Source organism: Nycticebus coucang, chromosome 2 (assembly GCF_027406575.1).
Source record: "Nycticebus coucang isolate mNycCou1 chromosome 2, mNycCou1.pri, whole genome shotgun sequence".
Lineage (NCBI taxonomy): Eukaryota > Metazoa > Chordata > Mammalia > Primates > Lorisidae > Nycticebus > Nycticebus coucang.
Genome location: NC_069781.1, coordinates 7,040,219 through 7,067,047, shown reverse-complemented (window position 1 = coordinate 7,067,047; position 26,829 = coordinate 7,040,219). Strand labels below are relative to the sequence as shown.

Sequence of the window (26,829 nt, the reverse complement as noted above, 5' to 3'; positions counted from 1 at the left end):
ACAAGGTGTACACATTGTGATTGATTGTGTCTTTTATATCTCTTTTAACCCAAAGGTTTCTTCTTCTTCTTCTTCCTCTTCCTCTTCCTCTTCTTCTTCTTCATCTAAAAATCAGGCCAGGGGTAGTGGCTCACACCTGTAATTCAAGCACTCTGGGAGGCCAAGATGGTGGATTGCTTAAGCTCAGGAGTTTGAGACCAGCCTGAGCAAGAGTGAGACCCTGTCTCTACAAAACAAACAAACAAACTAGCCAGGCATTGTGGTAGGTGCTTGTAGTCCCAGCTACTTTGGAGACTGAGGCAGGATTATTTGAGGCCAGGAGTTTGAGGTTCCTGTGAGCTATGATGACACCATGGCATGCTACCCAGGGTGACAGAGTCTCACTTTCTTACTCTCAGTAGAGTGCTGTGGCATCATAGCTCACAGCAACCTCAAACTCTAAGGCTTAAGCAATCCTCTTGCCTCAGCTCCTGAGTAGCTGGGACTAGAGGCGCCCACCATAGCATCTAGCTATTTGTTTTGGGTTTTTTTAGAGACATGGTCTTGCTCTTGCTCAGGTTAGTCTAGAACTCCTCAGGCATTCCACCCTCCTTGGCCTCCCAGAGTGCTAGGATTACAGGCATGAGCCACCACACTCAGTCAAAAAAAATTTTTTTTAAATCAGCTTTATTGATATATAATGATTCTGGGAAAGCAAGGTTGGTTCAACACCTGAAAAACCAATCAATGGAATTTGCCATTATTTGTAGACTTCAATAGATGTAGAAAAAGCTGTCTGACAAAAGTAATGTAAGAAATTTTCAACAAACTAGGGAGAAGAGTGGACTTCTTCATCTGATTTTTAAAAAGTCTATAAAAACCTGTAACTCATATAGTCCTTAATGATGAAAGATGGAATAAAGGCTTTTCCTGAAGATTGTGAACAAGATAAGGATAACTATTCTCACCGATTCTATTCAACATTGTAGTGGAGATTCTTAACATTGATATAAGGCAAGAAAAAAAAAGGCACAAAGATAATAAACGGAAAAGTGAAACTGTATCTATTTAAAAAACTACTAGAATAAATCTGTGAATTTAGCAAGGTTGCAGAATACAAGGTCAATATATAAAAATCAATTATATATACTAGCAACAAACAATTGGAAAATAAAATTTAAAATATAATTTATAATAGCATCAAAAAGTTAAAATACTTAGAAATAAATTTGATGAAAGGTAGGTGAGATCTTTCCACGGAAAACCATAAAACATTGCTCTGACATCTGAGCCATGAAGGATCTCTTGGCACCTCCATTGAAACCGAGGGCTAATAATATTAATAATAATAATAATAATAGGCGTGGCGCCCGTAGCTCAGTGAGTAGGGTGCTGGCCACATACACCAAAGGTAGCAGGTTCAATCCTGGCCTGGGCCAGCTAAACAACAATGACAATTGAAACCAAAAAATAGCCAGGCATTGTGGCAAGCAGCCTATGTTCCAGCTACTCGGGAGTCTGAGGCAAGAGAATCGCTTAAAGCCCAAGAGTTTGAGGTTGCTGTGACCTGTGACGCCACAGCACTCTACCGAGGGCAACATAGTGAGACTCTGGCTAAAAAAAATAAAATAATAATAATAATAATAATATCATTACACATTATACACATGTACCACAAAATCACATGTACTCTAAAACCATGTACAATGAAGATGTATTAATAAAAAACACAAAAATAAAAATAAAATGAAGAAATTGAAGATTTTTTTACTACCCATCAAAGATGTCTCAACCTTCCAGGTCTGAATGGAAGACTTAGGCCTTCACCCAAGAACAAGCATCCACCTGGCCAGGCATCCAAGGTGCCCAGTAAAACATCCATCCCAGAGCTGGGCTCTGGAGCAACCATACTTGTGGCCCCTCTTCTAGCATAAGAAGTGGTCTTGTTCACGCTAATGTCTCAGACCCCAGGCCTTTCCATGACAGTCACATATTGTCTCCCATCTGGAGGATGTCCACCCAACCTGCTCTATCTGCAGCACCTTATTACCTTTGGAGACCTTAGGAAATTCCAGCTTCTCTAGCCAGTCTACATGTTGAAAGGATTCATACCTGGGGTTTCACACCAAATAAAGGAGCAGTTTTCTGACACCAGAGGGCATAGTTAACTCTTGTACAACACAGTCAAAAATGTATGTGTATAAGCATGGCCTCTGAGCAAGGATGACACGCAAATTCGTGAAGCGTTCCATATTTTTTAAAAAAAGTATGTATATAAATGTATACAACTTTTGACCCCCCCAACTTTACTAAAGCCTATTATTGATCAGTAATATAAACAATTAACACACATTTTGTATATCACATGTATTATATATTATATTTTTACACTGAAGTTAGCTAGAGAAAAGAAAATGTTATTAAGAAAATTATAAAGAGGGCGGCGCCTGTGGCTCAGCGGGTAGGGCGCCAGTCCCATATGCCGGAGGTGGCGGGTTCAAACCCAGCCCCGGCCAAAAAAAAAAAAAGAAAATTATAAAGAGCCTGGGCATGGTGGCTCACACCTATAATCCTAACACTCTAGGAGGCTGAGACAGGTGGATTGCTTGAGCTCAGGAGTTCAAGACCAGCCTGAGCAAGAGTGAGACCCCTATCTCTACTAAAAATATAAAAATTGAGGCAAGAGGATTGCTCAAGCCCAAGAACTTCAGGTTGCTGTGAGCTATAATGCCATAGCCCTCTAGTCAGGGTACCAGAGTGAGACTCTGTCTCAAAAAATAATATAATAATAATAATAATAGGCTTGGTGCTGGTAGCTCAGTGAGTAGGGCTCCAGCCACATACACCAAAGGTGGCAGGTTCGAGCCTGGTCCGGGCCAGATAAACAACAATGACAACTGAAACCAAAAAATAGCCGAGCATTGTGGCAGGCACCTGTAGTCCCAGCTACTTGGGAGGCTGAGGCAAGAGAATCACTTAAGCCCAAGAGCTTGAGGTTGCTGTGAGCTGGGACTCCATGGCACTCTACCGAGGGTGACATAGTGAGACTCTGGCTAAAAAAAATAAGAAGAAGAAGAAGAAGAAAACATATTTACCATTCATTAAGTGGAAGTGGATCATTGTAAATAGCTTCATCCTCATTGTCTTTGTGTTGAGTAGGCTGAGGAGGAGGAGGAAAGGGAGGCCTTGGTCTTGCTGTCTCAATTGTGGCAAAGAAGGAAGAAAACCTACATAAAGGACATCCCTGCTTTTCACACCTGTGTTGTTCAAAGGTCAACTGTGTATACTTTAACACCATCTGAAAGATGTACTCTCAGCTGAGGCCTGTAATCCCAGCACCCTGGGAGGCCGAGGCAGATGGATCACTTGAGCTCAGAAATTGCAGACCAGCCTGAGCAAGAGCGAGACCCCTTCTCTAAAAAATAAAATAACCAGGCGTTGTGGTGGGCACCTGTAGTCCCAGCTACTCAGGAGGCTGAGGCAAGAGGATGGCTTGAGCCAGGAGTTTGTGGTTGCTGTGAGCTATGATGCCATGGCACTCTATTGAGGGCAAAAAAGTGAGACTGTGTCTCAAAGTAAATAAATAAATAATTAAAAATAAAGATACACCTCTGGTTTAAACTGAAAACTGGATTTACCCCAAATCAAGATTATCTCAAGATGCAGCCTCCTACTGGCTGCTTTAGTTCTTTTCCCATTGCTTATGTATATAGTAATCAATACTTTTGAATAAATGGTTTTACATTTTCTTAAATACTGGAGAAATTTAAGAAGATACAAAGAGAGAACTATATCATGTTCATGGATTTAAAAATTCTATGTTAATATATTCAGTCTCCCTAAACTGATACATGGATTTATTATAATCCCTGATCAAAATCCTAGCATGTTTTTCAGATTAACTGACAAGCTTTTTCTGCTATATATATAGAAACGTAAGGACCTACGGTAGCCGAAACAGGTGTATAAAAGAACAAAGTGGGGGATATTCACTACCTGACTTTAAGACTTATTATAAATCTACAATAATCAAGGTAATATGGTGGCATTAGCACAAGGGAGATAGATAAATCAATGGAACAGACTAGAGACCAGAAATAGGTCCACATTTATAAGGTCAATGAATTGTTAAAGGTTCCAACACAATGTAACAGAGAAAGGGAAGTCTTCAACTAATGGTGTTAAGACAATTAGATGTTGATATGGGGGAAAAAATCAACCATCAAAGGGTTCTAAGAAGGATGTGACCTGTTCTGGTTTGTGTTTTTAAGAACTCTCTGGCTGATGGGGAAGGAAAGGTTGTAGAGGCAGCTGGGGTAGGCAAGAGGAGCAGGGAGGAATTTGAGTACAAAATTATAAGAGAAGACAGCAGAGCAGTTGGAGACAAAGGGGCACACTGGATAGATTTAGAGAATGGGAATGTCTCAGTTTTCCCAGTTGCTCAGGCCTAGCTGCTGCTTTGTTTTTAGAGACACCATCAAGATCACCCACCTAGAAGGTGCATAGGCTTCTTGAGAAGCCCTCACCTAAGTATAGGAGAGGGCAAGATAAAAGTCAAAGGCCATGGTCCCCAGCCTCTGATGGGGGATCCCCTTGGGCCATGCCCCACCTCAGGCCCAGGAACTGCTCTGCAGGGTGACGCAGCTGGGACAGGGCTTAATGTCCACCTGGCAGATGGAAGGAATCACATACAATGTGGCCCGTCCACCCCCACCTTAGTTTCTGCCTCTGGGCAGCCATCCATCCATCCTGCGGTACTCAGTGGGGTGGGGTCCCTGCTGGCAGTCTGGGCCTCTGTTTTCCTCTCAGGAGAGTGGTGACCTCACTGCCTCTCATATCACTAGTGCCTGTGCGTCAGGAAGGGACAGTCCCCTGGCTAGAGCCATTTCTGCAGCAGGGAGCAAAAGTCCTAGCAGCCTGTGACCCTGGGACTACGACCTCTTCTCCTCCCCGGATCAGCTCAACCCTGAGCTAGAGCAGAGGGTTTGGACCAGAACTTCGGAGACTGGATTCTAACTCTGTTTTGCCATGTACAAGCTGTGTGGCCTTCGGAAAGACACCCTCCCACCCAACCCACCCTGTGCTATGGGTTCTCCCCGTCAGTGGGGATAGCACTGGTGGCTGCTTCATGCAGGGGAGCCATGATGGAGACTGACAGGGCTATGCCTCTCCCAGGGGCGGCTGCCCGGGGGCCTCACCACTCTGAGGTCCCACAGGGCTTCGAGTGTGCTGTGTTGTGGCTGTTCCTCATTTGCTTCCTGTCAGTGTAGAAGGCCCAGAGCTGCTCCAGTGCTGGACTGGGGTGGGGACTGGGGCAGCTGTCACACCACCTCCTGGTACGAAGGTATATGGAGTCACCTATGGGACCCAATCCCACCTGGCTCACCAGGGTGCCCTCAGCATTATGGGCCACACCCTGGGCTTGGGTGCCAGAGGGCCAAGGGGCTCTCAAAGGAATTGAGTTGTGGCATTTTTTGCAAATTGGTTTAAGGCCTTCTCCCTCCTAGAACCACTCACAGATACTGTTCCCAGCCACCTTCTTGAGGAAGTGGGATAGGGACTCATGGGAGTGCTGACCTCAGGGTAGCAGCTGGGCGGGGTCCTCCCACCTCCCCCAGGTTGGGAACCAGCTGGGGAATCTCCCCTCTGGTGTCAGTCCTAGCTCTAGAGCAAATGGTTTGGCGCGGGTCCCAGGACCTGCTGTGCACTGGGGCTGTGGTTGCAATGATTGGTACCTTGAGCCTGCAGACCAAGTTGGTAAACTTCTGATGCAGAGAACCTTCTGAAGGTCAGACTCCCAAATTCTTTTTACAAGCAAGAGACTTCACTTCTGCGAACCTCTGCCTTCCCTGCTGTCCCATGGGTTAGCGCCAGCCAGTCGTTTAGTCACCACTACTGGGTGCCTGCGGAGTTTGATCAGGTGCCAGGCCCGGAGGAGATGGCAGGGACCCAGCCTGGACCAACGGATGAAAGCCAGGCCTTCTAGTGCCAGCTCGTGTGGGGTGAAGGGAAAGGCTCCGAGGGCTCCAGAAAGGCCTGGGAGCCGGGGTGAAAGTGAGGACCAGGCTCCCTGAGCCCCAGGGACTTTCCTCCTGTTCCCACCTTGAAGCGATTTAAAGGCTTCCCCAGGGCCGCGAGACAGGTTTCTGGCTAGACGGCTGCCGTCACCCTGCCAGTTCTGCGGGTTCCCACCACTATCGCCCTCCGGGGCACCCCCAGCCCGCGGGTCAGGGCCGGGGGACCCACGTCCGGTGTGTCCCGGGGGGTTGTGCCGGCGCCCAGCGGCTCCGGTCCGGGTTGGGGCTGGAGGTGGGGCTGGGAGGGGGCGGGGCAGGGGAGGAGGGGGGCGAGGCAGGGGAGGAGGGGTGGGGCCCCGCCCCCGCCTCCGCCCCCCCGCAGGTGGTCCTGGACGCAGAGAGGCTCCAGGCGGGGGCCGGGCCTGAGGGCGGGGTCTGTGGCGCTAATCCCCCCACGTGTCCCGGCTCCCCGGCCCTGCCCCCGGGCTTGTGTTTATAACCCGGGCTGCGCGTCCCGGCCGGCCCTGTTCCGTCGCCTGCTGCGCCTCGGAGCCGGGTAAGGCGCTCCCCACTCCCTAGCCTAGGTCACCCCCTTCCCGGACCCAGACGCGAGCTCCGGCGCTAGGGGCTCTGCCCGGGCGGGAGGGAAGGAGGCGGGCCCGGGTCCTGCAGCTCTGAGGCTCCGCCGCAGGGTCCCTGCTTCTCCGACCCGGCCGGGGGGGCCCTGCTGGAGCGCGAGTCCCAGGGTCCGGAACAGGTCGAGTTATTTGTTCCCTGCGCCGCCTGGGTTCTTCTGGATTTTCCTTCTCCGTGAAGGGAAGCCTCCGAATGGAGACCTGGGGGTTCCCGGCCGTGTAAGGGGCCCTCATTCTCTTGTCCCCTCCGCGACTCACAGTCTATGTCACCGCCTCTTTTTCTCTGCGCGAAACCGAAATTGCAGCCCTGCCTCTCACCCCTCACTCTCTGGGGCAGGGGCGCACCGCTTTCCCCTGAGCCTCAGTTTACCCGGGCGGCTGGGCACCGTGACCCCGCTGCCCACCCTCGGCCTCGGGAGCGACGGTCTCCAGGCTCTGTCCAGGTGGGGCTGGTGGCCTGGCGTTTCCTCCCGGCCCTGGCCTCCTCTGTGGGAGGGGCCCCTCGGCAGGAATGTCCGCCCTTCGGGTAACTGTTGCCTTTGGCCCCACGGGCGGCTGCGCCCTCCGGGGAGGCAGGGTCATTGTGAAATGGAGGAAACTCCTGTCCCATCCTGCCAGGCCACTTCCTCAGGAGGAGGGCCGGGACCGACTCGAGCGCTCCTGTCTCCTAAGGGGTGGTCTCCTCCCGCAGGGTGGGTCTGGCTGTGGGCAGCGCAGGAGCAGATTTGTCATTTCCCCAGGGGAAGACCCTAGAGGCCTGGGCTTTGATCCCTTGGCTCCCAACACCAGTGACAGGAGAGGGCGTGGCGGCCTTGGGTCAGCCTCCCAGCTCCCCAGGCTGCAGGTCTCCCTCTGTTAGAGTCTCACAGGCCTAGGCACAGGGTCTATCCACTCAGGGACCAGGTCTGGGGTTAGGTTCGCCTGAGGATGGGAGGCCCAGCTACAAAAGGGCAGAGAACTTTGGCCAGGAGTGAGACTGGAGGCTCAGCATTACAAAATGCCTCTCCTGGCCCCCTCCCAAAAAGGTCCTCTTCCCATCCCAGAGGGCAGTCAGGGAAGCCTGGGTGTGGGGGCATGTCCTGGAAGGCCACCTGTGGGCCTAGCTGAGAAGTAATTCTGGCTCTGCCCAGCCCAGGGGAGGAGTGAATGGGTTGTGAATCCTCCCCACTGAGCGCCAGGAGTCTGGGGGTAGGGGAGGCCGGCTCAGCGCAGTCTCAGCAGTCTTGAGAACTCAAGCGTGGCTGCCTGGCTTGTGAAGTTAGTCGACTCTGATGGTAGTTGTCAGCCTGGGGCCCCAGAAGCCTTGGGGTTCAGGCAGGCCCAGAGCCACCTGCTGCATAAGCACTTCCCCTGCCACATCTCATCTTTGCCCTGGGGCCCTAGGAGACAGGCCAGGACAGCCAGATGTGTGGTGGGGGCACTGAACACACAGCCCTGGGCCAAGGGGCACCCTGGCAGAAAGGGGTAACATTGCTGGAATTCAGAGCCTGGGACTCCGATTTTTGCCAGAACAATGGGCAAAGTTGGTCTTCAAGCCTCTGGCTCCCTCCCTCCCTGGCCAGTCTTCCCTCCTCACCCCCCAGACTTGAGTACCCTCAAGCACTTTGATACAGTAGAATGAATGAATGAATAAATGAATGTGCTCTTCTTTCCTGAGACCAAAAATAAACCAAGCTCATCTGAGTTAGAATGCCAGGGGGGAGTTCTCTATTCCAGGAGGCTACAGTCCTGAGCTGTGGCAGACAGGGCATCCAGAGAAACAGAAAGCTGGAGGTGATTCAATGGGGAGATTTGAAAAGACAGGGGAGAAGACCTGCTGTCTCCCAGAGGCCAGGGAGCGCAGGGCGGAGTGCGGCGCAGAGCCAGCGGCTTTGAAGCCACCAGCTTGTAACCTGGGCCAGGTGCTTAGGCTTTCTGAGCTTCAGGCTCCTCATATGTAAATAGGTGATAATGATAGTCTCCACCGAGAAATGACAGAAATGACGTCGGCACCTGTGACTCTGAGCCTAGTGTCTGCTCTTGTCATTGCTCCAGCTCTGACATTTTATTTATTTTTTTGTTGTTGTGGTTGAAACAGAGTCCCACCCTATGCCCTGAGCAGAGTGCAATGGCGTCATAGCTCACTGCAACCTCGGACTTGGGCTGTGGGCATCCTGCTGCCTCAGCCCCCCAGAAGACACTGGGTTTTTCATTTTTTTAGGAGTTGGGGTCTCACTCTCAGCTCAGGCAAGTCTCGAACTCCTGAGCTCAGGCAATTCTCCCTCCTCAGCCTCCCACAATGCTGGGATTACATTTTATTTATTTTTTTTGGGGGGGATTACATTTTAAAGTGGCTTTTTCCTTAGTGTTGGGTGAGTTCCCCGGCTGGCTTCCCTGCCTTTGCTGGAAGCCGAATGCCAGCAAAGGCAGGCTGGCAGGCAGCTTGGCATGAGGTCACTCCCCTCCCCAGGCATCTCTTCTGGTGAAGGATGTCTGGGAGGTGGGCAAACCTGTCTTGGGCCCTTGGCTGGGGAGTGAAGGGAGCAGCACTGAGACTGGGGGAAGCTGAGTTCTTCCAGGGTCTGCCAGGCACCTCCCCCAGGGAGGAAGCCCTATGGGCTTGGGTGTCAGAATGAAAAGGGCATTTAGATCTGTTTTCTTTTTTGAAACAATCTCAAGCTGTCACCCAGTGTAGAGTGCCATGGCATGATAGTTCACAGAAACCTCCAATTTTGGGGCTCAAGTGATCCTCTTGCCTCAGTTCTTCTATTTTTAGTAGAGATGGAGGGTCTCGCTCTGGCTCAGGCTGGTCTCGAACTCCTGAGCTCAAGCAATCCACCCACCTCAGCCTCCCAGAGTGCTAGGATTAGAGGCTTGAGCCACCATGTCCGGCTTGGGCATTTAGGTTTTTGCACAGATGGGGACATTGAGGCCTAGTAGGCAGGAGACTTGCCCAAAATCAGCTGTGGTGGTGATGCCCAGAGCTGAGTGGGTACACACTTGATGCCCAGCTCTGAGCTCCTTCCCCAGAGTCCTTCTGAATCCTTCCTGGCCCTGTGAGGTGCAGGCTGCTCTCACCCTGTTGGCAGATGAGCGCTCATATTCAGACGGCTTAGGCCACTGGGTTGTGGGACCAAGGAATCCATCCACCTGTCACCCAAGCCCATCAATGGAAAAACAGATGAGAGATCAACAATTCACTTTTATTTACAGAAAAGCTGGCAATTCTAGAGAGCAGTGAGGATACCTCCCTAAAGAGCTGTTCTGCCCTCCTGCTTCCCTTTGTGACTTTCGTGCTCTCACAGTAAGAGCAAGTATCAGCAAGGTTATCAATCATCATACTGTAGCTTAAACAGATTCCTCCTCATAGATTACAAGGTTCTACAATATCCCCCTATCTTAAAGTGTTTCTCTCTTCAAAGCATTCTTGCTCTAGACTAAATTTATGGTTAGTCAAAAATTCTGGTTAGTACAAACCTTCCAGTAGTGCAGGTCTGCAGCTGGGATAGGGAAGGAAGGGGGCCATAGGTATCAGTTTGTAGCCATCAGAGGAGCAGGTGTGTTGTTGCTTCATGGAGGCCATGTAGGCTGGTGCCCCGCAGCTGATCTAAGTCATGGCGGAAACCCTGTGATCCTCCCAGAATACGGGAGGTTTGTGAGTTGCTGTCACAAGACCCTGTCTCCAGGTTCCCAGCCTCATTCGGCCCTTCCAGGGCCTGTCTAGCCCCTCTATGTCATGGTTATATAGGATATATATATACAGGTTATCCTATATATATATATATATAGGTTATATATATCCTATATAACCATGACATGGCTGTTATCCTTGGTTCCAGGTCATGACAGCCACTGTTATCCTATATACTAAGGTCTGGCGGACTTAGCTGCTGCCGTGCCCAGCTGCAGCGGGTGCTCACTCATCAGCTTGTGTGCTGCTCCCTCTCCTCTCCCTGTCGCTGGATCCCCCAAATTGAATAGTCAGCTGCATTTAGTTTCTGGACTGTCTTGAGGCTGGGGGGGCGGAGTGCGGGGAAGGCAGAAACAATGCCGTGTCCCGTTGCATCCCTCTCCCAGCTTGTTTTTGTGCACACAGGCACACATGAGCAGGGACCACGCCCTCTCTCAGGTACACACTTCCAAGTACATGCAGCCCCATCCCACACCCCCTCACACACACACACACGAGAGCAGGCCTGCACTCGGGCACACACGTCTGGGCACACGCACCCCTTCATACTGCCAGGCCGCAGAGGCCAAGGCTCTGAGCCCAGTGTCCCCGCCTGCAGCCTTACTGGCGGGAGGTTTCTGGATGAGTGCACAGAAGATCCAGCCTCGAGGGGACCCCAGTCCTCTCTTTTTGTTGTGAGGAGCAGTCCTACCTCCAGAGGGTAGAACCAGTAGCATCATTCTGATCGCCTGCCCCGTGTGTCTGGGAGACGGTCCCTGTCCCAGTGGAGCTCATAGATGGGGGAAGATAATTATTATAGGATAGGGCGTGATATGTGTTCTGATGGGCAATGGGGCAAGGTGGGTCACCAAGGCTGGGCAGGTGCAGGTGGTCTGTCCCCAAGGAACCACACTCCCCCACTTCTATGCTCCCTCTCTTGGCTCTAGGTGCCTTAGGGAGGGAGTACAGCAGGGCTGAATCCCAGAGCCGGGTGAATCTTGGGCCAGCACCTTCTTACCTACCCCAGACCACACATTACCCAGCACGGCCCACTGAGCCTCCCAGAGAGGGGTGGCCCTGTGCCTAGACAGTGGGCTAAGGAGCAGGCTCTGCCACTCACCAGGTCAGTGAGGCCTAGGGCAAGTTCTCAGTTTCCCTGTCTCTAAAATGGGGATAACCCCAAATGGAAGAGCTCATCATAGATGGATATGTCCACCATCTTGATCGTGGCGATGATGTCCTTGGTGCATCACAGGCTGAAACTTGTTAAGTTAGATAGTTAAAAACTGCGGTTTATGGTATGTTAAAGTGTATCTCAATAGAGCTGTTTTAAAATATGCAGCAGGGCTCGGCCCCCGTAGCTCAGTGGTGAGCTCTGAGCTCCAAAGCTCACAGCTCCAAAGTCCACCTGGCTATACGTCCAGGCTCTGTAGCTCAGGACGGCCACTTCTCCTCTCCAAGCTCCCATACACCAGGGTGGGTGGGTTTGAACCCGGCCTGGGCCTGCTAAACAACAATGACAACTACAACAACAGCAACAAATAGCTGGGCATTGTGGCAGGCGCCCGTAGTCCCAGCTACTTGGGAGGCTGAGGCAGGAGAATCGCTTAAGCCCAAGAGTTTGAGGTTGCTGTGAGCTGTGACGCCATGACACTCCACCGAGGGTGACATAGTGAGGCTCTGTCTCAAAAACAATTAAAAAAAAATAAAATATGCAGCAGGACACCCCACCTCCACCCCATTTCTCATACATAAGGGTAGGCTCGCACATGCTCCCTGAATGCCTCCTGGTGCAGGAAGCAGGACCGGTGGCCTGGGGCTCCTGGGCCTCCCCAGAGCTCCTGCTCAGCGAAGCTATTTGTGGGGAACCTGGGTGTCTGGGGAGGCCAAGCAGACAGCTGAGCAGCTTTTGCTTTTGCAGAGTGGTTCACTGACCTGTGAAGACAGATTCCGGAACTGGGGAGCCCACACCTCCCATCCCAGGTACTTTGTCTTTCCTTCCTCCCTCTCTCTTTCTCCTCCCCTACATCCTTGATGGCCAGTTGCTTGGCTGCGGTTGCCATGGGCACCAGCTGCTAGCTCCAGGGTCAGGGCCTGTGGAGTCACCAGCAGCCCAGAGCCTGGCAGGGGGTTGGATACTAAGTCCAAAGGGCAGCAGGGGCCTGCGAGCCTGGGGCTGGCAGGTGGTGGGCCTGTGGGGCTTGCACATGCACGTGGTCAGCTCCAAAGTTCACCTGGCTACATGTCCAAGCTCTATAGCTCAGGACCGGTGGCCTGGGGCAGCCACTTCTCCTCTGCAAGCTCCCAGGCTCAGGAGGGTGCTCAGGACAAGCCTGCATCATTTCACCAGGGATGGCGGGATGACCCTCCTGGGCTCCCCTAGGTCTGGGGAGACACAATCTGCCCCCACAGTTTCTAATATGGACCCCCAAGTGGCTCTGGCCTTTGTGAAACTGCAGTGGAAATGTTCCCACCCAGACACAAACATACCCTATAAATGGGGGATGGTGGGGCCAGGTGTCCCCAGGGGCTGGAATCAGATGGCCCTGCAGCCTGTTGGTCCTATGACCTTGGTGTATGATGCTCAATTTCCTTTTCAGCAAAGTGGGCACAGTAACAGCACCTGCTCTCAGGACCACCTGAGGAGTGCCGGGGGGTGGGGGGGGGTGGGGGGGTGGGGGGAGGGCATGACAAGCCCTGATGCAGCCCGAGCCTTTAGGGGGCGCCTCTGGGCAAAAGGACCATGGTACTGTTACCACCCGGCTGCCTGTCACTGTCAGTCAATATGCAGAGACAGGGATAGGTCTACCAAACTTTGTCAGAAGGCCAGCGATTCTGGAGGACAGTGGGAGTAGCCTCTCCAAGACTGTTCTGTTCTTCCATTTCCAAAATCACAGTTTTATATATAATGGTTCACAGCAAAGACCACAATAACCCTTACTTTAAATAATAAACAGCATGGCTTGGCGCCTGTGGCTCAAGCGGCTAAGGCACCAACCACATATACCTGAGCTGGCAGGTTCAAATCCAGCCCGGGCCCACCAAACAACAATGACGGCTGCAACCAAAAAGTAGCCGGGCATTGTAGCGGGTGCCTGTAGTCCCAGCTACTTGGGAGGTGGAGGCAGGAGAATCACTTGAGCCCAGGAGTTGGAGGTTGCTGTGAGCTGTGATGCCACGGCACTCTACCCAGGGCGACAGCTTGAGGCTCTGTCTCAAAAAAAAAATAAATAAATAAAATAATAATAATAATAATAAACAGCACAACTCAGTGGCAATCTATTATAACATTTCCAATTTAAAAGTTAGATTCCTGCCTTTTGCTCCCTTGCTCTTCTGCCATGTGAGAACACAGTGGCATGGCATTGTCTTGGAAGCAGAGACAGGGGCTCCCAGACAGCAAATTGACTGATGTCTTGATCTTGGACATGCCAGACTCTAGAACTGGTCAAAGATGTGCAGGAGAACCAAGATCCCCAAGCAACAACCAGCCATCTCTCAGCCAGCACCTGCTAACTGCAAGTCATGTGAGGCGGTCCCATATTAGCCAGCCAGAGGACCATCTATCTGAACACAAATGATTGTTGGAGCTCAGTAACTATCTGGTGAACTGGACTAGATAAAGAACTGTTTTGTTACACAGAAAAACTGATCCCTAATACCCCTCATGGTCTACTTTTCTGTCCACAAGAAAATGGAGAGGATGAAGATTTAGAATTGTCAGCAAAGATGATTCTGATAATCCCTCAAAATTTTTTTACATTGTGAAATGTTCATGTTTGATAATTTGTATTATCAAAGCTAAAGTATTTCTCTCTTTTAATAATATTATCTCCTATTTTTGTCTCAAGCCTTTCTACTCTTAGCCTGTTCCCCCCGTATTCATAAATCTACTATTGTTGCCCATCCAGTCTTTTTTTGGATGCTGGCCATTTATGAAGAGGTAGATTATCAAGTTTGGAGGCTACTCTAATAACATCTTTTCTCCTAGACCACCACTAGGACAGATCTTTGAAAATTTTAAACACAGAGTGGTAAATCTCAGCTGCATTAAATTTATGAAATTAAACAAAAATAATAAATAAATAAAAGTTTCCTAAGCTATTCAAGATGGGCATCTTTAGGGTGGGAGCTGAAACAATAAGAATGAGAGGCTGGAGGTGAAGGTCACTTAGGACTTAAAATGACCAGACCAGCTGTCATGTCTGCCTTAGCCTGACAGACTCTGTCTTATTCTCACTACACGTGTGTTCAGTACAAGGCAGAGGACCCGAGGCAGGCCGTGAAGCCTCAGTGCAGGGAGGAGTGGGGCGGGGTGGAGCTAGCACCCCCCCATCCCGGCAGGGGCTGGCTCTACCATGTGCGCCTAGGAAGGACCCTGTTATAGGGAGGTGTTATGTCTGCCTATCCCTGTCCTCTGGCCCTCAGTTTCCTCACCTGGACAGGGGTAGGGTGGAGCAGTAGTTGGTCTCTAAGCCCCTCCCGACTGAGTGTTTACACAGTGGAAGGGGCCTCTGTTTCCCCAACTCCCACCTACTTGCAAGTGAAAAGAGACACTGTGGCTAAAATTCCAATGAGTGAGGGTTCGGTGGGGCCCCAGGTGAAAGGTGCCTGGCAGCACCTCACTCCCCACCCCCCCCACCAGCATCCAGGTCCCCTGTGGGCAGTGGCAGCTCCTCATGCTAGGAGCCCACCCCTGAGCCCTGCTGTCTCCCTCCCCAGTGGGAATGATGGCTGCTGCTCCATGGGCTCATGGTGGGTGCGGAGGAGTGCCACACCGGGCCCCCACAGAGCCCTGCCAAGCACTGTCCATGCCGACTGGGGCATATCAGCCACCAGAGGCACAGCCAGCAGTCCCCACCAGCACCAAACTCTGACATCAGCCCCCCAGGCCCCTGCACGCTATGTGGGGGGTGTGCAGTGTCCCTGGCGTGGGCCACGGTGCAGGAAGGTGAACGTCCTGTTCCCCCAGTGGCAGCTCGTCCAGAGGATAAGGCTGCCCAAGGCCAAGTGGGGGCTGGGCCTTGTGAGGACAAGAGCTGTGGGGAGGGCCCGACAGGGGTGACTGGCTGCTCCGGGTCACTCACGCTCTTCCTCTATTCCTTCTGGCAGGATGTCCAGCAAAGGCTCAGTGGTTCTGGCCTACAGTGGTGGACTGGACACCTCCTGTATCCTCGTGTGGCTGAAGGAACAAGGCTACGATGTCATTGCTTACCTGGTAGGGAGGAGTGGCATGTCCTGCTTGTCCTTGCCTGTCTGTCCATTCAGCCTGTCCTCGCCAGCTTCCATCCGGGTGTCTGCCCATCTGCTTGCTATCACCTGTCCAAGCCTGCCTCCCTGCTCTAAGCCTGTCTCAGCTGGAGCTAGGAAAATAGTTTCTCATATGCTGCCTTACTTTCTTCATCTGTGCAATGGACATCCTCCAGACGCCTTCACAAGCTGGGGACAGTTAGGGGGAAAAACACAGAAGTGACTTTGGCAGTGCTGTTGGGCCAGCCTGCTTGGAGAGAGGCCATAGGCTGGGACCTGCTGCAGGCCGCGGAGGCCCTGTCAGCCTTCAGCCTCTGCTAATTCAGCAACAATTGTAGAATCCTAAGCTGGAAGGATTCCACGTCACCTAGTTCTGGGTTGGCAGATAGGTCACAGGTAATAGTGCCACTCCTCACCCAGGGTCTATCACAGTGGCACCTCAGGAGTGGTGCCACTCCTCACCCAGGGTCTATCACAGTCATCCCTGATCAAAACAGCTTCGCTTCTGGTGAACCTGGACACAGCCTCTAAATCCTTCTCCACACGGCTGTACCAGTCAGGACTCCTGGTTGCAAATTTTAGAAATTCCACTCTAACTTAAGCAAAAAAGCAAAAGAAAACACAACAAAACAGATCTTGGCTCATGTAACTGAGAAGTCCAGGAGTATGATGGCCGGGTCCAGGTGCTTCTCCACATCTGTCCCCAGCTCCACTTGGCTTCACACCTGGCTTCTCCACTGGGAGACAAGGCTGCCAATAGGCCCCCGTTCACCATCGTGGACTGGTGACTCTCACTAGCCAGAGTCACTGCCCACCACACATTAGTCACCACAGCTGAGTTATGGGGGGTGGTCTCGGGTCATGGGCCTGCTCCTCCAGTGAGTCGGAGATGTGATTTGCTCCCGCCGGTCCCTGTGGAAAGGGGTCATTCCAGGAAAGAAGGTCTTGTGCCCAGAAGGCGCAAGAATGGGTTTGGACAGATAAAGTTAACTGTTGCCAAGAGTGGTTTTTTTTTCTAGTCAATATGCCACATCTAACGGTGCCCAATGCCCTTGACATTCAGATGGAGGAATGTGAGGATCCGGGGGCCATTCAGAGCTTGGAGCTGGCAGTATAGACTTAGAGTGAGTGAGACTTCAGACAAGCACCTACTGGGCTCTGGACAGATTTCAGAGTCTGGCCAGCAGAACACAGGGAGCAAGTCTTCAGGCACAGACCAGTCAGTGGAAAACATGTCAGAGCCTAGACAGAGGCCTTGAGAACCAGGGGCCAGGGCTCCAGAGTCAGAGACTTCTGAGCATGGGCCTCTGATGGGCAAGTCACTTCCCTTGACAGTGTTGGTGAGCTGGAAGCCTAGAAGTTCCCGACAAGCTATGCGTTGCACTTAGGGCTCCCTGAGTTTGCTGTAAGAGATGGGTAGGTTCCAGGAAAACAGACTTTCTAGGAATGACAGTGAATACTTGTGTCCCAGCAGCCCATTGGCCAGGGCCAGGCTCAGCCAGTCCTCTATCCCATAGAAATGACTTCTTAGCAAAAAAGGGTATCCAGTTCCCGGGATTAGCTCCTGGAAGTTTCCCAACCTCTCCAGACCTTGGGCTATGCCCTTTTTCCTCCTTACTGTGACCTGGGTTGTCAAGTGCAAGCCACCTCTGAGGGATGTCTGTGTGTGGATGGTGCCTGCCCAGGGCTCTCCCAAGGGCCTGGTGGCTGTGGTCTCTCTCAGTCTCTTTTCTATCCCTGGGCTGATGGGGCCTCTCTGCTTCTGCTCCCCAGGCCAACATCGGCCAGAAAGAAGACTTCGAGGAAGCCAGGAAGAAGGCACTGAAGCTCGGGGCCAAGAAGGTACCAAATGGGAGGCAGAGTTGGGTTTGGGAGTGGGGCAGGGGCGTGGAGGACAGTGTAGGTGCTCCTGGCCCAGAGCTCCCCTCTCCTGCATTCCTTCTAGTTTGTCTCTGAGAGTCGGAGGTCAGTCATTCAGACTGGGTTTTGACTGTATTATCTATCAGTCTGATGTTCTGTGAAAAAAGTGGCTAGTTTAGCTTGTAACTCAAATATTACACGTGATTTTCCTTTACTCTTCAGACTGTGGCAGAAGAGCTTCATGTGCATTTCACATTTCATACTCCAGGGTTGAGATTCAGTAAAAGTAAACATTCTGCCTCTCCACTGAGGCTGTTCATAAGTGAAACTGGCCCCCTGAGGGTATGGCACGCATATAGGGATTGTGAATGCAGTTTGGGGAAGGAACCAGCCCCTTGCTCCATCACTGCTTTGCACCATCAGTACAAATATCAACATGGTGAAAATGGCAGATAACATCTTAGTAGCATTATTAATCATGTTTGCACTCAGAGTCTTCCTGAAAGGAGACTTCCCTGGATTTCTACGTTTTAAGCACCATTCCTCTAGATCAGGGTTTCTCACCCTTGGCACTGTTCACATGTGGCTGGCTGTCCTGTGCATTGCAGAGTGTCTAGCAGAATTCCTGGCCTTTACCCACTAGATGCCAGAATCACTGCCCCACCCCCTGACCTGGCAGTTTTGACAACCAAAAATATCTTCTGATATTGCCAAATGCCTCCTAGGGGAAAAAACCATCCCTGGTTGAGAGCTGCTGCTCTAGATCCTGGGTGGCAACTAAGTTCCATCTTGCTGGGAGGGATTTAGGAGCCACGTCCAGTGGCTAACCAATCCTGGTATACCTCCCAGCCACATGGTGTACTAGGATTGATTAGCAATGTCTGCCACGAGTGCAGGAGGGAGAGTAACAGTGGGATATGCTGGAATCCATGAATGACAGCTGCTGTAGATGCAGAAGGAAAAACAGGGACACAGCTTACCGTGATCCACGGTGGGTGTCAGTCTTGATGCAGGCCACCTGAGTCCCTGGGACTCTGCATTCTGACTGGGCTCTGTCCTTGTTGATCATGGGCTCCTCCCTCACAGGTGTTCATTGAGGATGTCACCAAGGAGTTTGTGGAGGAGTTCATCTGGCCTGCTGTCCAGTCCAGTGCACTGTATGAGGACCGCTACCTCCTGGGGACCTCACTTGCTAGGCCCTGCATCGCCCGCAAACAGGTGGAAATCGCCCAGCGGGAAGGGGCCAAGTATGTGTCTCACGGCGCCACAGGAAAGGTGAGGCACAATGACAGTGGCACCTGGGGGGCTGAGCAAGGGAGAAGGAGGCTGGGGCCCCCTGAGGGAGACCCGACAGTGACCCCCAAGCAGTTTTGGGTTGTGCCTCCAGTACAGTTTAATGTACAACAGGCAGACTGGTTTTGTCAAGACCCCAGTGAGAAAAAGAAGGACGGCTTCTCCCCACGCCCTGCGTGCTGGGAGTGCTGACTGTTCCAAACCCTCACAACTGCCCCTTGCTGTGGGAGCTATGTCACCCCATTTGGCAGACCTGTGCAGAGGCTCAGGAACATCATCACCAAGGTCGCTGAGTCACTGTGGGATGTAGTGAAAAGAATTGGAGACTCAGAGTTGGCAGAGCAGGTTCAAACTCCCAGCTCTGCTGCCGGCTCAGTGCAGGCCCCTGGGCAGGACCCCTGCCCTTTCTGAGCCTCAGTTTCTTCATTTGCAAAATGGGGGCCACACCCTGTCTTAGTTTCCTGGGGTTGCAGTAATAACATGTCACAAACTACAGATTAGACACAAGCGTATTGTCCCACAGTTTTAGAGACCAGAGGTCCAAACTCAAGGTGTCATGGCCACGTTCCCTGTGGCACCAGGAAGGATCCTTCCAGGCCTCTCCAGCTTCCGCCAGCCTGAGGCATTCCTTGGCTGTTGCCCCATCCTCCTGTCCTCTGTCTTTACAAAGCCATCTTCTTCCTGTGTCCCCACATCATCTTCCCTCTGTTTATCTTTGTGTTCGCATTGTCCCTTTTCATAGGGACCCCGTCTTGGGGATGAAGGCCCACCCTAATGACTTCATCTTTTTTTTGTTGTTTGAGACAGCGTCTCACTATGTCACCCTTGGTAGAGTGCTGTGGCATCACAGCTCACAGCAACCTCAAACTTTGGGGCTTAAGCGATTCTCTTGCCTCAGCCTCCCGAGTAGCTGGGACTATAGGCGCCCACCACAATGCCCGGCTATTTTTTGGTTGCAGTTTGGCCGGGGCCGGGTTTGAACCCGCCACCCTCGGTATATGGGGCCGGCACCTTACCGACTGAGCCACAGGCGCCGCGTCATTTTTTTTTTTTTGGACAGAGTCTCACTGTCACCCTGGGTAGAGTGCTGTGGCATCATACCTCACAGCAACCTTAAACTCCTGGCTTTAAGCGATTCTCTTGCCTCAGCCTCCTGAGTAGCTGGGACTACAAGCGCCCACCACACCCGGCGATTTTTCTGTTGCAGTTGTCATTGTTGCTTTGCTCGCCCGGGCTGGGTTCAAACCTGCCACCCTCGGTGTATATGGCTGGCACTGTAACCACTGTGCTATGGGTGCTGAGCACCTAATGACTTCATCTTAATCTGACTGCTTCTGTGAAAACCAAGTGAGGTCCCACTCTGAGGTGCTGGCAGCTAGGACTTGAACCTCTCTTTCTGGGGGGACGTAATTCACCCCATCACACCCCCTGCCTCTGGCCCATGTGCACCACTGCAGACTGAAGGGGAGCCCTGGAGGGCAGGAAGCAGGAAAGCCCTCAGCATGCCACCCTGCAGATGGCAGCCCTTAGGAACAGGGTTTCTTCACAATACAGCAACTGCTGGGAATGTTTTTATAAAGACTCTAGCCAAAAAAAAAAAAAAAGACTCTTGAGTCATGAGCTCTCACAGGCCAAGAGCCTTGTACAAGAATTGGCTGCTTAACAACTCCGCAGTCAGAAGGCTCTGAACTTCCCTGGGATGGGGAATTCACTACCTTGCCCGCCCCAGGCTGGTGGTAGAGCTGCTGATGGTGGGAGCAGACCCCAGTCACTGTGGTGCAGGGACACCAGCTAAGGTTAAGATAGAAGAGGTGAGGGGGCGGCACCTGTGGCTCAGCGGGTAGGGTGCCGGTCCCATATGCCGGAGGTGGTGGGTTCAAACCCAGCCCTGGCCAAAAAAAAAAAAAAAAAAAAAAAGATAGAAGATGTGTTATCTGAAGGCGGCCTTGCAAACGGCCACCTACCAGGATGGCACTGGTCATGCACTCGTTTATTTGCTTGGGTGCTAGTTCAGCAAGCTTATAGCAGTGGCTCTAAGGCTGGGCACCAGCTGGGCACCAGCGTGATGTTGAACTTCCCAGGCTTGTGTGCCCTTGGGGAGCCTGTGTCTTAGCAAGCAAGGGGGAGGAGAGCGGATGCAAGGTGGGGAGCTGGAGGTGCCAGGTCCAAAGCCTGGCACATAGTGAACACTCAGTGGAGCAAGTGTCTTGATGCTGAGATTGTCAGACCGGTTCTGGGGACAGAGACAAGGTCATCAATAACAAATGTCAGTGCATAATAAACAAAGCCCTTCAAACCATCTCATCAGCCTGGGTGGAATGAGCTGGGCAGTGAGCTCCCCATCTCAGGAGGCACTCAAGTGGAAGCCTGGGGATCAGGACTTGGAAGGTGTCCTGCCCGGAGAAGGTCCCTCTAACAGTACAATTAAGATTCATTTTGGTAGCACTCAGGGCTTGTGAAATGAGTAGAGTGTGTGTGTGCGTGGGTCGGGGGTGGTCTACCCTGGCTTTGGTGCCCTCCCACTTGTCCAGGCAGAGACGTACCCCTCCCCACCCCACACCCCCGCCCCCAGACAAGCAGCTGAGACAACTGTGCATGTCTCCATATGGCCACCAGAGGGCGCCACAGGCTTATGTTTGAGGCCTTTGGGCTGACTCTCAGGGGAGGCTCTGCCTGGGGTCCTCTGCAGGGCTGAGCCCTGGGAAGGATGTCCTCAGTGGCAGTGGCAGCTGGGAACTAAGTGGCATCCCACATTCACATTTGGGCCACAGGAGGTATAGTCAGTCTCCAATTATCACTGGGGCCTCCAAGTCCAAGAGCAGGAAGGCTACCTAGGATGCCAGGAGCCAGTGCCAACCTGTCTCTGCCACCTCTTCTGGAGGGTTGACAGGCTCAGTGTACTTCCATGCCTCAGTTTCCCGTTGTGTACAGTACCTGGGAAAGCCCCCAGCAGCCTGTGTGGAGACAATTTCCAGTAACTGCAGGCATGAGTGGGAAGGACCAGGAAGGCTGGGGGAAGGGCAGGAGCCCGCCCCTGGGATCTGTCTGGTTGCAGGAGTTTATTTGCTCACTCTGTGGCTGGCTCTGCTCTGCACACTGGACACCATCACAGGATGGGCCTTTGGGCTCAGGGAGGGTGACACCAATGTGTCCAGGGGCAGCCAGAGTTAGCCAGTGATGCTGGGGGAAGGGCAAACTGGCCTTCAGGAACAGCCCACGTGGAGGCCTGGAGGCTGGGCAGCCCCCTCCCTATGGCCCCACAGACAGCACCTGGCATAGAAATCAAGCCACGTTCTCACCTTCCAGAGCCTGCTGCCGGCCTGGCCCCACCTAGACAGAATGCAGTGCAGAGAGCAGACCCCTCCCAGTTTGCGGAGAGGGGCCTGGAAATATAAGCCTGAGACTCTGGCAGGGGCACAGCTAGGGGGCAGGAGTTTTGTAAATGGCGCCATCTGTATGGCTGTCCCAGGGCAGATGGAAAAGCCCCAGGCCATGCAGTCCCAGTGGGCCCGTGCTCACATGTGTGGTTTACACATGCGTGTTCAGATAGCAACATGTGGATACGTGTGTGGAGACACTGCATCCCCCTTGGCCAGGGGAGCTTCCTTGTGCTGGGGCCTTGGGGTCAGGGAAGACAGGACTGGCTTCTGTGAAGGCAGAGCTGGAACCCAGGAAGCTGTCTGTTTGGCTTCTTCCAGGGTCTCTGGCTCCTGAACAGATGGGTCTCCCCATGGCAGCGTCTGGAGGGGTAGACAGCAGCCCACCCGGGCCTGGCCTGGGAGGCACAAGCCGCTTTTGTGTTAGGGAAATGTGAAGCCGCTGGGGAAGGGCAGGGTAGGCAACACTCCGCGTCACAGATACAAATGAAGCTGCCTTTTATCATAGCTGCCACTGCTGCAGAACGTGCTGGCCACGGGGGTTGGGCTGTGGCCGCCCCGCATCTCACCTCCATGTCCCTATGCATGATATGGTTAATAATGTAAGCTGCTCTCAGTGGGGTCATTGTATGCCTGAGTGTGAACTAGGTTGGGTGCATTTGCTCTGTGACCCTGAGTAAGCAGCTTCACCTCTCTGAGCTTCACTTTCCTCACCTGTGAAACAGGGTTAAGAGTCCCACTGGCTCCGGGTGGGACTCTCCAAGTGACTCCATGTGGCTCTCCAAGTGACAGCACATAGTAAGTGCTCACTAGAGGAACTGGATGGTGAGCAGGGCTGGCCCCAGAAGTGTGGAGAGGCGCACCCACCACAGACACAGCTCTGGCTCTGCGGAGAGGGGCTGGAGCCTGTCCTTCCCTATTGCTTGCCCAGACTCTGGAAAATGACATGTTATTCCCACCGCTGCCTCGCTGCGCCATGCAGTTTTCACAGTAGGCGAAAGGTCCCTCTGTTATTTCCACAGTGCTTAAGTCTTCCTCGGGCTACCAGCCAACGGGGAACAGGCAGGGCGTGGGCAGCTTTGTGCTCCCTGGGCTTGAGCTGGCCTGGCTGAGGCCAGCGCCCACTCTCTGCCCTCCTTGTCACCATCAGTGTGGTCAGCAGCAGGGGCTGTGTCTGGGCACTGGCAGCTAAGGTGGGGGTGGGGTGACTCTGCTTGACAGCAGAAGGTACAGGCTAGGAGGGCACCTGCCCTGGCTATGTGTCCTTGAGGCCTTTTCCCTCTCTGGGCCTCAGTTTCCCTGTCTGTGCAAAGAGGAACTGAGGAAGGAGTAAAAGGCCTTCAGGTTATCTGGTTCCATCTCCTTCCCTCACTCAGCCATTGCAGAGATGAGGAAACTGAGGCTGACTCCCAGGTTTATGGGCATGGGGATCAAAGCACCAGAGTGTCCAGGCCCCGGAGGGAGCTTGGTCTCCCGTCTGGGACGGGGCGGGGGGTTGGGGAGGGCAGGGGAACGGGGTAGCGTCAGGCAAGTGGGAGACCTTCAGAAAGAGCCTCGTGTGGGCAGTTCAGAGGCAATCTGGACAAGGACCTGGGCCTTCATGATCCCTGTCCCCTGTGCTGTGGACTGAACTGTGTACCCACATAACCACACATGAGCACACCCTACCCTGCCAGGTTCCCAGACGTGCACACCTCTTCTGCTGCAGGTCTGCACATACGTGACCCTCTGTGCACATCCCTGCGCCTGAGTCTGCCATGTGCGGCCCCTATCCCCATGCCTTCCCCAGACCCCAGACCTCCATATTATGACTTCTGACATCCTGTGTTCCATATTTCAGGGGAATGATCAGGTCCGGTTTGAGCTCTCCTGCTACTCGCTGGCCCCCCAGATTAAGGTAGGATGTTGCTGCTCCTCCAAGGGTCAGGGTACAGGGTTCTGGGAGGTTCCACAGGACAGGGATGATGTGCTACTGAATCTTTCCTGTGCTTGTCCGGTGGCCATTCTGCCAGGCACGCCACTCTCTTTCTGGCCTTTCATTCTTCCCAGAGGTACTGTCCAGGTGCCTGGGTGGTCCAGGGCACTGGACAGAGGTTGCTGTTGCCTGTCAGCCAGTGTCCTCAGCGTTCCCTGGGAGCAGGCCAGAGCAGCTCTGGACCATGGTCACCGATTTCTGAACTGCCTGGAGCTCTTTCAGCCCAGGCCAGGGTCACCCAGCTATGCCCTGGCTCCCTACTGGCCACCTGTGCCTGGCCCCTAGGTACTGCTCAGCCTGCTGTTGCTGCTACCTCTGCCCCTCTAGCCTGACCTTGGACCTGGCCCCTGTCCATCTGTGAATAAGCAGGTACATTCAGTCCCTGCTGAAGGCCTCTGGGGCAGGCCCCAGGGCAAGGCTGCAGTGTCAGTGCCTGTGTCCAGAGCTCCTGAGCCAGGCAGGGCAGAGCAGCAGGACTATGACACACCACCAAGGCAAGCCTCATGGGTACTTTCCAGTTTTTTTTAGCAGCCATTATTAAAAAAATAAAATAGAAAAAAACAGATATCACTTTAATAACATTTTATTGTACCTAAAATGTTATTCAATATGTAATCAATGTAAAAAAATTATGAATAGGATGGGTACATTTTCTTTCTATCCTGGTTTTTCCAGACCCTGAGTGGGCTGCACACGGGCTGCACATCTCCGGTGGGACAGCTGCGTCTCAGGTGCTTGGCACCTGAGGCCTGGTCTGAGCTCCGCTGAGACCCCTTTGGGCTAAAGTTCTGGAAGATTTGCTCCTTCTCCAGCGCCCAAGGGACTCTAAGGCATCCTTTTTCCTTTTAGTGGAATATTTTCCCTGTCCCTCTAACCAGCCAGCCGCTGCTGGGCACGAGAGAGGCCTGGAGGGGAGCAGTAATGCACTCTAATGATCTATTTTGACCTCAAACACCAAGCTGCCATGCAGCCCTGGACAGTAGCCGCTTGTTGGCTTGCCGCTGGCCCAGTGGCCAGGCTCAAGGGCCTCCCTCGGTTCCCACAGCAGCCTGGGGGCAAAGGGGCTGGTTTTTAGGTCTTTGTGTACAGAGGCCAAGCCCAAGACCTGGGATAGGGCTGGGGGCAGGGTCCAGGCTGGTCTCCAGAGGCCAGGAAGAGGGCCAGGGTGCCAGGCCCTCCCAGGTCCTCACCCCTCTCCCTGTGTCCAGGTCATCGCTCCCTGGAGGATGCCTGAGTTCTACAACCGCTTCAAGGGCCGCAATGACCTGATGGAATACGCAAAGGTACGGTCTGCACCACCAGGCCTCCCCCTCCTGCCACCCCCTCCCCCCCAGGAGGTACAGTCCTGCTCTGGGGCTGTCTGGGCCAGTGGCCCAGGCCAGGACTGGTCCCCACTTGATGGGGGGGTGATTGAACCTCTGCCCCAGCTTATCCCCCAGGTGGCACCTGGCCCCATAGAGGTGTGGCCTCTGCAGGCCCCTTGCCTGGGTGGGACATCTCCAAAGCAAGTCCCTCGTCCTCTAAGCCAGAGGGCACTAGGCTCACTCTCCTGCCCCAGAGGACCCCAGAACCCCCCTGCCGCCTTGAACCCCACCACCACCTCCGCAGTGTGCATCACTTGGCACGCGTCACTTGAGGGACAGGGGGAAGTATGATCAAGAGGCTGTTCTCCCAGTTACCTGATGCTAATTGTCCCTGGCAATTACCCCAGAACAGTGGCACTCAGAAGGGCAGGGGCAAACAAAGCCTTCTGCACCGCCTGCCCCTTTTGAAGTACAAGTTGCAATAAAACATATTAGAAGTTTTGCATCAAGATCCTTAGCCGCTCCCCAGGGCACCTTTCTTTTTAGCGACTCGATGGCAGCCCTTGACAAACAGCCTCAATCAATCAGACGGGAAAGCAACGCAGCGCACACGAGAAAATTGCTCAGGTTTTTAAATAGCAGTCACTGGGGCCGGCTGTGAGCTCTCGCTTCCACCAAGGTGCCGCATGGCAGGGGACGTGGCGGGGACACAGCCCTGCCCCTCCGCCAGCATCCCATTAAGACCTGGAGTGCTGGGAGGAAAGACCTTCTTTACCATCTGTTGTTTTATACTTAAGAGGGGAGTTTTCAGGAGCAAGCCCATATGTTGCCAAACAAATTGTCAAATAGCAGAGCTATTAGCGAGCGGGTTATGGAGGGATTTCCCCCCTTGTCTCTTGATGATACAAACATGAAGCATGTTCCAGGTTTAAGAATAATGAATTGGAACCCCCACCCAGCGCCACTGTCATGCCTCGAGTCGCAGTTAGACAGAGGGTGAGAGAGTTGACCCTCATATTGCCCTTTAAGCCCCCAGACAAAAGCGGCTCTTGGTTTTCCCAGCAAAGATGAATTTCAGGAGTGGGTGTCCCTCCTCCCCAGGTTTGTGGATGGGGGCACTCGGCCTCTACCCCAAATAACCTTTTGAACAGAGAACTTTGCCAGGGGAAGATGAACCAAACACAGTCTCAGTGATGGGTATCTGAACTGAGCTGTGACATTCTAGAAGGAAGGCCGAGGCAGTGTTTCTGCACCCAAGAAATGACCAAAATAACTGAGCAGCAATATTAGGCTTTGTCCAAAATTCAGATGCAGCCAGGGTCAGAGACAGATGAGAGAAAAATCAATCGGGCTTTGAAAATCTCTGCTTTCAAGACCCATGAGGAGCCAAGGCCAAAAGGTACTCAGCGAGACTCACAAAAAATATGCATTTGCCTCACTTTCTGCCTCCCCACAAATCCCTCACCCAGGCAACAAACACCCAGAACCAC

The 26,829-nt window shown here is 52.8% G+C and overlaps 1 protein-coding gene and 1 pseudogene across 1 annotated transcript in view; both read left to right on the top strand.

The window, feature by feature from the left end:
- Nucleotides 1–2,120: 2,120 nt before the first annotated feature.
- On the top strand, nucleotides 2,121–2,237 carry LOC128580111 (uncharacterized; annotated as a pseudogene).
- A 4,170-nt stretch (nucleotides 2,238–6,407) lies between these two features.
- Nucleotides 6,408–26,829, top strand: part of ASS1 (argininosuccinate synthase 1) — a 49,827-nt gene continuing 29,405 nt past the window's right edge. Inside the window, exons 1-7 of the mRNA XM_053559714.1 lie at nucleotides 6,408–6,552; nucleotides 12,202–12,263; nucleotides 15,393–15,498; nucleotides 17,304–17,372; nucleotides 18,477–18,665; nucleotides 23,901–23,957; nucleotides 25,244–25,318. Coding sequence (XP_053415689.1) covers nucleotides 15,394–15,498; nucleotides 17,304–17,372; nucleotides 18,477–18,665; nucleotides 23,901–23,957; nucleotides 25,244–25,318 — 495 coding nt within the window. The 5' untranslated portion in view covers nucleotides 6,408–6,552; nucleotides 12,202–12,263; nucleotide 15,393. The remainder of the gene's footprint in view (nucleotides 6,553–12,201; nucleotides 12,264–15,392; nucleotides 15,499–17,303; nucleotides 17,373–18,476; nucleotides 18,666–23,900; nucleotides 23,958–25,243; nucleotides 25,319–26,829) is intronic.